Source organism: Danio rerio, chromosome 20, assembly GCF_052040795.2.
Source record: "Danio rerio strain M-AB ecotype USA chromosome 20, GRCz13ab, whole genome shotgun sequence".
In the NCBI taxonomy this organism is placed as follows: Eukaryota; Metazoa; Chordata; class Actinopteri; order Cypriniformes; family Danionidae; genus Danio; species Danio rerio.
In genome coordinates, this window is record NC_141040.1 from 1,561,220 (window position 1) to 1,572,500 (window position 11,281).

At 40.8% G+C, this 11,281-nt stretch overlaps 1 protein-coding gene and 1 long non-coding RNA gene across 54 annotated transcripts in view; one reads left to right on the forward strand and one right to left on the reverse strand.

The window, feature by feature from the left end:
- Positions 1-11,281, reverse strand: part of ptprk (protein tyrosine phosphatase receptor type K) — a 300,910-nt gene that overhangs the window by 64,640 nt on the left and 224,989 nt on the right. For all 53 annotated transcript variants that reach the window (NM_001443271.1, NM_001443270.1, XM_087296977.1 and 50 more), the window contains 3 exon segments: positions 7,087-7,123; positions 9,275-9,548; positions 10,917-11,022. In NM_001443271.1, the coding sequence (NP_001430200.1) occupies positions 7,087-7,123; positions 9,275-9,548; positions 10,917-11,022 (417 nt within the window).
- LOC147832072 (uncharacterized) lies at positions 5,384-9,535 on the forward strand. The gene is made up of 3 exons (XR_015518139.1): positions 5,384-7,209; positions 7,251-8,653; positions 8,782-9,535. It is a non-coding gene; the product is annotated as an uncharacterized LOC147832072 (long non-coding RNA).

The following is an 11,281-nucleotide window of genomic DNA, read 5'->3' on the forward strand; positions in this document are numbered from 1 at the left end:
AACCCCGCGGCTCTTGTGTTCTTGGCTCTGCATTTGTGCGAGTGAGCAGCCGGAGGGAGAGAGGCTGAGATATGAGGTCTAATGCACTATCATCATCATCTCTTGCTCTTCACCTGATCATGCTGGAGTGCTGCGTTAGCTACAGATGACCTGCCCACCACACACACATACACATACCAGTACCACAGCGGTAAACCTCATGATCTGCACTGAGAAACTGAGGGACAATTACACTCATCCTGTCAGCTGCACACAAAGCCTCCCCCCCCATACATTTAAAGTCACTATTGACAATATATAGTGGTGTGAAAATGTGTTTGCCCCTTACTGGTTTCTTGTTTTTTTTTTTTTGCATGTTTGTCACCCTTTAATGTTTCAGATCATCACACAAATTTCAATATTGGTCAAAGATAGCACAAGTAAACACATTAAGCAGTTTTTAAATTAAAGATATTTAGGTCAGAGGTCGCGTTAGACTTTGTCATTGTCCGTCATTTTGACGGAGAGGGTTGTAAAAATTCCATCATAACCTATTATTGACCGTCAATTCATTTGCATATTCTCTGATTGCTTTTTTCATTCATATTTTAACAATGAACTTGCACGATGAGCATATAGGCTAAATTATTCATTTATTTATTTGACAAATGAACAATAACTTATATCTGCCTTAACTCTTCCTCCTGCGTCGACCTGAACTATGTGCTGGCCTGTGCGTAATCAAACGCATCAAGTGAAACTGATGCAGAGGCAGTTGTCATTAAATTCTGTGTCTTTGCCTCGGAAAGTCGACTTCTCGTGACAGTTTCAAATTTGTTCTGGAGGCTGAAGCCGCGTTCTGCTGCCACACTGGAGAGTCCTTGCCAGAAGCGGCCTGGACTCTACAGACAGACTCGGGCCAGATATGGTTAACAGGAATCGGGCTAGTGCTTTACAGCCTCATCACAAACGCATGTGCGGGAGCGAGCTGCGGGCCATACTCGGCCCGGATAACACTCGCCGATGCCGAGTCGGAGCCAGAGGCGCCGAAGGGCAGTCGAGCTTGGGCCGATTACTACCGGCTATCTGGGTAGCAGGTCAAAAAAAGACTGTCATGGTTTTATAATCTGCATTTATTATTACCTGATTATCCCAGCTACTCCCATATGAATCGTTCAGCGATTCATTTGTTCCCAAACCCCTCCTTAGTGCGAAGCTAATCTACGCTGATTGGATCGTTAACAGTCTATGTTCAGCGCAAGACAGTAAAATGCCGCCAACATTGGTACAGGATCCGATCGCAGCCCAAAACATGCTTTATAGTAAACTACCACAGTGAACAGTACCCGGTTCTTAACCGTGTTATTTAGACACCTCACCCCCGAAAGCAGTGCAGTTAAACCAAGCAGCAACCTCCCGCACCCCCTCGGGAAGCCAATACGGAAGTAACTGAAACTGCAATTCATCGAAATTGCGCTAGTCCTGGCTCCATAATAGAGCAGATTTCAACTGAGCCCACTGTTAGAATGGCCAACTGTACAGCAGAAAAAAAGGTGTTTACAGCCTGCTACAAAGAACGATTTTGGTTCATACAGCTAATATTACGCTTCATGACAACTGTGAGGGGGGTGATTTTTTTATAACTCATGCGTTCCCTTTATATAAGGCTATATTAAGTTTGCATAATTAAGGGCGTGGCCACTTGAGTGACAGTTAGGTCTCGCTGGTCGCCGTCACCTCAGCTGATTCCGGCTGATTAGCTGCTGAACTCGGCATATTTATTGTATTTCTGTGTTGTTTTATGTGGCTTTACACACTCAACTGCCTTTTGGACTTGTTTCCTACAATTATCAGATGATATGGGATGCTGTGTGCACTTAATTGTGCTCACAAACCATTCACGTGGCCTCCGTTTCCCATGTGAGTAAAGTTATATATTTATATACCATCTCTATACATGTATTTGTTTTATTTAAGATCATTCATCATTTATATTTAGAGCTGTAATGCACTCCAGAATCTGTCAGATTGATCAGCTGTGGGCTGTAGATCAGTCATCTGAAGTGTTATTATACAGTGTTATGCTGGAGTTCATCAATAGTCTTACATTAACTAACACAGACTATATCTGAAATGTTTGGAAGTAATTCGCGTTTTCCTCCTGTTGAAAAACGTCATAAGAACAATGTTTAGTGGCTCAATGTATTACCACAGTGTTTTAAAAAGTCTAAACGCCTTATTGATATAGTGTACAGCCAAGCACAAGTGGTCAGAACACAAACGAGTCGCAGGTGATAAAGTATTAAGCGTTCTCCCAAAGTAAAGTCTGTCTAAACCAGGTCCAAGCTAAACGTCAGAAGGTGTCTGTAGCTCCGCTAATTCTCCGCCTCTTTGTCCTTGTTTGGTATCCCATCATGGGCGCCATGACGCGTGAACAAATTGCGACGGTTGGCCGCGCCTACTTGTGGCTTCTTTTGTGCTCTCCAGAAACCTATGGGTGACATCAAGGATACTATGTCCATATATTTTAAATTCCTAAAAATTCCTAATAAACAACAACAACAACAACAAAAACAACAATAATAATACACAATAATAATAATAATAATAATAATAATAACAACAACAATAATAATAATAATAATAGTAATAATAATAACAATAATAATAATAACAATAACAACGATAATAGTAATAATAATAGTAATAATAATAACAATAATAATTATAATAATAATAACAACGATAATAATAATAATAATAATAATAGCAACAACAACAATAATAATAACAATAAAAACGATAATAATAATAATAATAATAATAATAATAATAATAACAAGAACAACAATAATAATAATAACAACAATAACAACGATAATAATAATAATAACAATAATAATAATAATAATAATAACAACGATAATAATAATAACAATAATAATAATACTACTACTACTACTACTACTTATAATAATAATAATAACAACGATAATAATAATAACAGTAATAATAATAAACATCATCAATATTATTAATATCCTTATTAAAGTATGATATTTAAAATTTCTTAATAAATAATAAATATTAAATTTCATTTTATAATAGCCTCATTATTTATATGATTTATAAATGAGATTAGAATAGGTGTCAGCTTTTGTAAGTGATGTTATGTTTTAGAATAGAGTATGCAATGTTCAACTTCTCAATAATATTTGTGAAGAAAACACAGGCTCTAAATGTGCCGCTTACCTATATTTCAATTAATATGGAAAGCGAGTGCATGGTTTTACCAAAAATAATATTGGATTATTTTTTAATGCATGTAAAACAATATAATTTGCACAAAGAAATTAAGTTGTTCCTCCACCCCGTTTAGAGCATCATTATGGGTGTCTTACGCTAAGACTAACATTGTTTAAGCGATGGATCTGCGACAGAGAAACTAGGGATTTTGGGAAACACTCGTCACTACATCGTTCTTTTCCCAAACGATGCATCATATGTAGTTCAGCCACAAGTTACGTTGTTGTTTGGGAAACGCACCCTTGATCAGATTAAATAAACACATTTTGAGTTGTTGGTTGAAAGCAATGAAGAGTAAGCTGAATGAAAGCAGTCCATGTAGCTGTTGTGCTTCAGAAAGTTGCAGCTGAAGCCTCCAGCAGGACGTCCCGCAATCAGCTTTGACACCCGGGTGAAAGGTGATTAATCGCGCCGCTGTGTGGTTTTAGATGCAGGCCTGTATTGGTTCAGACACCAAATTTCGCCCCTGCCAGAACACTTGTGTTTCTGTCAGCTCTTATGAGGCTGATCTGAGCGAGAAACACTGGGAGCCATTCAATGGAAATTGGATTACGTCCATTTTGGAGATAAAATTCCACGCTCAAAAACAAAAATGTATTTTTGTTGCTAAACAACACATGACGTGGGCTACATCTAATCCGTTCTGGGACCGCTCTGAGCCTCGGGCAGACTTTTATCATTCGATTTCCTGCTGAAAAACAATTAATGAAGAGCCAGAGGGGGAAATAATATGCAATAACTCAGACGAGACACGACCGAAGGTGCTTTCTGTTCTGTCATTACCACAACAGCACACACACACACACGCAATATAAACACACCAGTGTACCGCTGGCGGGACAAAAATGCGGGCAGAACTACACGGATTTATGATTACGGTCTAACCACGAACTGACTCTTCTGATATATACAAACACCTCCATGGCTCAAACAATCCATAGAAAATGTTAGTCAAACACACCGTCTCACATCATGTTTCAGCAAACCAAACCATAATGATTATACAAAAATATAACCAATAGTGTGTTGAGGAAGACTGCTGAATGATACAAAGATTGCTCAGGAACATACGTTAGCACAAACTCAATTAAATAAGTACATGTACTAAAATAAACCTTTGAGGAAGAGACTAAAACACTAAGCGCTATCCAATCACACGATCAGATTAAATGTAAAGCACTTTAAGGCTTGTGTTACATTAGGGACGGATTATACTTTCTTTATGTTATTAGCTGTATTTATTACTGTATTGTGAGTGGGGATGCTTTGTTTTAAGTGTAATCAGAGTGAGCGTTATTACCGCCAGCCCCCTCTCTACCATCCCTTTACCAAACATCATTATCATTAGTACTACATCAGGACAGATATTATATAATCATAACTCTTGCACAATTCCAATGCTGAGAAACTGTAGAGTAAATCACACTTTGCTTCATTAAAAGCCTCACTGGCCTGAGCGAAAGCAAGAGCTCCGACCTGAGGGAAAATCTCACTTCATTTGAATTAACTATTAAAAGTTAAACATAAATACAGGGTCTGGCAACCTTTGCTATCCTATATTAAAACTTCATTATAACGGTTAACATGTGACCTCCCCCTAATTATTTATTGAACTATTTATTTTTATTAACAGTCATTATTTAAAACAGTTAAAACATGGTCGAGTATTTGGTAGAGCAGGCAGTCAAGAGTTCAGGGCAGGCGGCAGGCTAGACAGAGTCGAGATGTGTAGTAGTGTTAGCCGGGGCAAAACAAGACTTTGACTGAACTGGAGTGAGAGTGTGGCTTATATAGGTGAGTGTGGGTCGTTAGCGGAATGAGGAACAGGTGTGTGCGCTTATCAGTTTAAGTAGATGACGTAATGTCTAGAAGTCCGGTGATGATGACCTCTGCTGGCCAGAGAGGGGAATGACTGGGACCGAGTCGTTGACATTAACGCTGAGGTGCAGATGGGAAAAATGTCTCAAATTCATCCGGAAACATTTTTTATCTTTAGTCAAAAATGAAATTGCATTAATGAATGATGTATTGCTGTAGGATTGTTTTTATTGTAGTGATTTTAATCACCAGTTTCTAGATTCAATTTTGTTTTTTTTTTGGGTTACGTTCAACCCAGCAGTGTTGTAATTTTTAACTAAGGGCGTACTCACACTATACTATCCAACCCAGGCTCATTGTGGAAACGTAGTCCCGCGGATGTTTCTGGAGACCGCGGAATACGTCCCGGCGGGTACGTACGGCTGCAGTTTTTGTTTTTGCGAATCCACGAGAGGCCACTGTTGTGCGCTCAAATGCATTTGCGAGTGCAGTTCGCGCCCGCGCAGTTCTCGCCTGAACCCACCAGAGGCCGCTGTCCGACTGACCGGATGATTGACTGTGGGACCGGCCAATCGGCTGACCCGCCCTCCTCCTTCCCTGAACCCAACCAATTTTACCGATTGACCCACCCGCCCGCTCGCTTCCCTAAACCCGAGCAACAGTTTACAAAAGCCGTCCAAAAAAAGAAAAGTCCTGATTTTTTTTTTCTACCGCGTTTTCGGATTTCACCACGTTCTCACCCTGTTACGAAACTCGTTCACTTAATTTTTGGGATTCTGTTTTTGTCTTACCTGATTGCTGGAACCGCTCTTCCCCAGACTCGAAACTGATCGCCGTGGTCAACTCCTCTCTGCATCTCGAGCCTGCCGATGTACACGGTGAGCTGAGTGGACAAACGGGTTGCAGCGGGGAAGCCCTCCACAAGGAGGTAAGCGGTTGGCCGGCCGGCCGGCAAGCATGAAAGGCAACAGCGTCACACCGCCCCGCAGCGTTCACTTGAAAGAAATAAATGCAGCCGTACGTACCCCCCGGGACGTATTCCGCTGTCTCCAGAAACATCCGCGGGACTATGTTTTCAGAATGAGCTTGGGTTGATACTATCCGAACCGTTTCCCGGATAGTTTGAGAAGTGTGAGTGCGCTGAATTTGGCTCAGGAACAACTCACTTGGCTGGTCCTGGCCCGGTTGGAAAAGGTGGACCTGAGCGCGGTTCACTTGGGCTTTTTGTAGACATTAGTAGTGTGAGTGCAAAACGTCCCTAAGCCCGAAGTTAAAAGTGAGACGTGACTTTTAAGTGACTGTTTCTTATAGATTTATTAATCATTCTTACTGTTCAATGAACGCAAACTGCCGTCGATTATTAAAGATGCAAACCCCTCACTGCACGACAGCTGCACCTTCAGCAGACCTCCTCATTCCTGCAGCACGAGGGCTTTATGATTGTTTACGAGCGTCAAAAGTGGCGGATCTGTTCGGCGAAATATCTGACTGCGTGTCACCGCATTTCTAAGGACTGTTTGGCAAAATATATGACTGCATGTCTCTGCATATCAAACCACTGAAACAATATAACTAGAGAAATCTCCACTGTGCTGAGCGAGAGCGCTTACTGAACAGAGCAGCATCGATGACGTAAGCGTGCCCAGGTGCGATTGTAATGTGAGTGAGGGCTGTCGGGTGAGATGGGAGGGTGGGACAACCGGTTCGATTATATCCATATATGAAAATGCATAGGCCGTAGTGTTTATGGTAACGGGTCAGTTCTAATGGGCTGGTCAAGCTTTGCCTCTGTGCACATTCTCAAACACACTTCTGCTGCGTACACTAATGTACTGTTATAACTCTGCTGAGAGCTCATAAAACACCGAATCACAGACATGACAGAAATGAACACACTCTTACATCATCACAGAGAGAGAGAGAGAGAGAGAGAGAGAGAGAGAGAGAGAGAGAGAGAGAGAGAGAGGCAGATGATGCTCCTACCTTTAAAGGCCAGTTTCAGACACTGCGTTTTACTCTCCTGGAGGAGAAAAAACAACAACAATAAGCTGTAGTTAATTTTAGCAACTCAATGATCAGCAGAGCATAACCTTTACACACTTTAGAGTATGGGTAGATTAAAAGTTGTATAGAGACAGGTTTAATAGAATAGTTAAAGGTTGGTTAAGGAGAGGTTTAGTGGTATGGGTAGTTTGAGGGCTTGTTAGAGACAGGTTTAGAGGTATGGGTAGGTTTAGAGGTTGCTAGGAACAGGTTTAGCAGTATGGGTAGGGTTAAGGGCTGGTTGAGGTCAAGGACAGATTTAGAGGAAGCAGTAGTTTAAGGGATGTTAGAGACAGGTTTAGAGGTATGGGTAGGTTTAAAGGTTGGTTAGAAACAGGTTTAACAGTATGCATAAGGTTAAGGGCTGGTTGAGGTTAAGGGCGGGTTTAGAGGAAGCAGTAGTTTAAGGGATGTTAGAGACAGGTTTAGTGTTTTGGGTAGGTTTAAAGGTTGGTTAGGGACAGATTAAGGAGTATATGTAATGTTAAGGGATGATTAAGGTTAAGGACAGGTTTAGAGGTATGGGTAGTTTAAGGGTTGTATAGAGACAGGTTTAGAGGTTGGTTAGAGACAGGTTTAGAGGTTGGTTAGAGACAGGTTTAGAGGTTGGTTAGAGACAGGTTTAAAGGTTGGTTAGAGAGGTTTAAAGGTTGGTTAGAGACAGGTTTAGAGGTTGGTTAGAGACAGGTTTAGAGGTTGGTTAGAGACAGGTTTAAAGGTTAGTTAGAGAGGTTTAAAGGTTGGTTAGAGACAGGTTTAGAGGTAGGTTTAAAGGTTGATTAGGAACAGATTTAGTAGTGTATGTAAAGTTAAGGGTTGTTTAAGGTTAAGGGCAGACTTGGAGGTATGGATAGTTAAAGGGTTGGTTAGAGACAGCTTTAGAGGTATGGGTAGGTTTAAAGGTTGGTTAGGAACAGGTTTAACAGTATGCTTAAGGTTAAGGGCTGGTTGAGGTTAAGGACAGGTTTAGAAGTATGGGTAGTTGAAGGGTTTGTTAGAGACAGGTTTAGAGGTATGGGTAGGTTTAAATGTTGGTTAGGGACAGGTTTAGTAGAATGGGTAAGGTTAAGGGTAGGTTATGGTTAAGGACAGTTTTAGGGTTGGTTAGAGACAGGTTTAGAGTTATGGGTAGGTTTAAAGGTAGGTTAGGAACAGGTTTAACAGTATGCATAAGGTTAAGGGCTGGTTGAGGTTAAGAACAGGTTTAGAGGTTTGGGTAGTTGAAGGGTTGGCTAGAAACTGGTTTAGTGGTATAGGTAAGTTTAATGGTTGGTTAGGGACATGTTTGGTAGTATGGGTAAGGTTAAAGACTGGTTGAGTTTAAGGACAGGTTTATTGGTATGGGTACTTTAAGGGATGGTTAGAGACTGGCTCAGTGGTATGAGTAGGTTTAAGGGTTAGTTAGGGACAGGTTTAGAGGCATTGGTATGTTTAAAAGTTGGTTAGGGACAGGTTTAGTAGTGTATGTAAGGTTAAGGGCTGGTTTAGGTTAAGGGTGAGCTTAGAGGTATGGGTAGTTTAAGGTTTGGTTAGAAACAGATTCAGTGGTATGGGTGGGTTTAAAGGTTGGTTTAAGAAAGGTTTAGTAGTATGGGTAAGGTTAAGGGCTGGTTGAAGTTAAAGACAGGTTTAGAGGTAAGGGTAGTTGAATGGTTGGTCAAATACAGGTTTAGTGGTATGGGTTGGTTTAAAGGTTGGTTAGGGACAGGTTTAGTAGTATGGGTAAGGTTAAGCGCTGGTTAAGGTTAAGGACAGGTTTAGTGGTGTTGGGTAGTTAAGGGTTGGTCAAACACAGGTTTAGTAGTGTGGGTTGGTTTAAAGGTGGGTTAGTAACAGGTTTAGTAGTATTGGAAAGGTTAAAGCGTGGTTGAAATTAAGAACGGGTTTAGTGGTATGGGTAGTTAAGGGTTGGTCAGATACAGGTTTAGCAGTGTGGGTTGGTTTAAAGGTTGGTTAGGGACAGGTTTAGTAGTATGGGTAGTTTAAACAACAGAATCCTCCAACATTTAATTTGATACTAGACCTTGATACTAGTATAACAATCATAGCTTAAACTGTACTTCAAAGGTAAGTACAGTACACCGTTAAGATGGTCTGAGGCAGCACACGCACTGATCTCCACACTGACCTTCTCCACTCGGCTGACCGCCTGGAAGTAGATGTTGTAGTCTTTGCGGGGTGCGAGAGGAGCGTTCCAGTAGCCGTGGTAGGTCTTGTTGTCTCCCACAGTAAACGGCAGCGGCTCCTGCAGATTTCTGGGAGGAATCTCTGCTGCAAAGTAATAGGGCAGGCCGGAGCTGACGGCGCTCTGATAGGACACCGGCTCCCGGTAACACTCGCCTCCACCGGCCTCACGGCGCCCGCGATGAGGGTTGATCTCCTTCACCACAATCTGATAGGCGCTGTGGAGGACAGGCACAACACGAGAGGTTTACCAGCAGCCGAACACCCTCTGCTTTCACATCTCAGCAACATCATTATGCCAGACCAAACATACATACCATGAGGGCACCTGCACCAAACGAACACATGTTTGCTCTTTTTAAAATAAAACTGAGCTGTTTCTTCCCTCAAAAACATCAGTACTACTACAGTTAAAGTCAAATTTATTAGCCTACCAAAGAAATTTTAAACATTATTTAGGAAATATTTAGAAAAGCATAAAGGGAAGGTTGTTAATGTTGCTGTATATGAGCTATGAATGCCTGATGTATCACATATATGAAAGCGTCAAATAAACCAACAATAATAATTAGAGTATAGAGGTGCACAGGCCCCGGTGCTTTACATCCGCATTTTCTGTTTTTCTACTTTTCTGCATTTCTCCTGCTCCAGTAAATAAACAGCACAGAGGTAAGTATGTTTTCCTCCTCCTCCATCTGTGTGTGTAGGAATGAGTCTGTCACAATGATGGCTGAATTACTGAAAGTGTTTTCCAACTCAGAAACTTGAAGCATGCAGACGGAGAGGAGAAGAGGAAGAGGAAGAGGAGGATTCAGGGATCTTTGAGCAGGAATGTGGAGGAAGAGAATCAGTAACTCCAGCAGCGGCAGAGGCTCATTACAGCACACCGAAAACACTAATGAAGCAGACACACACACACACACACACACACACACACACAGACATGCAGTATACACACACACATATACACATACATACAGTTGAAGTCAGAATTATTCGCCCCCCCTTATTTATTTATTGTTTTATTTTTTTATTTATTTATTTATTATTTATTTCTAAAATATTTCCTAAATGATGTTTAAAAGAGCAAGGTAATGTTCACAGTATGTCTGATAATATTTTTTCTTCTGGAGAAAGTCTTATTTGTTTTATTTCGGCAAGAATAAAAGCAGTTTTTAATTTTTTAAACACCATTTTAAGATCAACATTATTAATTCCTTTAAGCTATATTTTTCCCGATAGTCTACAGAAAAAACCATCATTATACAATAACTTTCCTACTTACCCTAACCTGCCTAATTAACCTAATTAACCTAGTTAAGCCTTTAAATGTCACTTTAAGCTGTATAGAAGTGTCTTGAAGAATATCTAGTCTAATATTATTTACTGTCATCATGACAAAGATTAAATAAATCAGTTATTAGAGATGAATTATTAAAACTATTATGATTAGAAATGTGTTGAAGCAATCTGCTTTCCGTTAAAAAGAAATTGGGAAAAAATAAATACGAGGGCGAATAATTCAACTTCAACTGTATATACACAAGCATACATACACACACCTAGAGACACACACACACACACACCTGATGGGTGCTCCTTTGGCCTGCGCAGGCTTCAGCAGGACAGTGATGGTGGTGGCCGTCTCGTTCAGGGATGCCTCTGAGCCGTCATACTCCTCCAGCGTTGGCGCTACACACAAACACACACACACACACACACACACACACACACACACAAACACACACAAACGCACACACACACACACACACACACACACACACAATAATGAAAAAACACAATGAGATGTAGATCGTTCACAATAGGCAATCATGTAACAATCTCCATTTTGGAAACACGAATAAAACTGCAATTACAACCTTTAACGTGTTACTTTAATTGACCTTATTCTAAAATGCGCAAGTGCGCCCGTTTTCGCGATTGTTTTAGA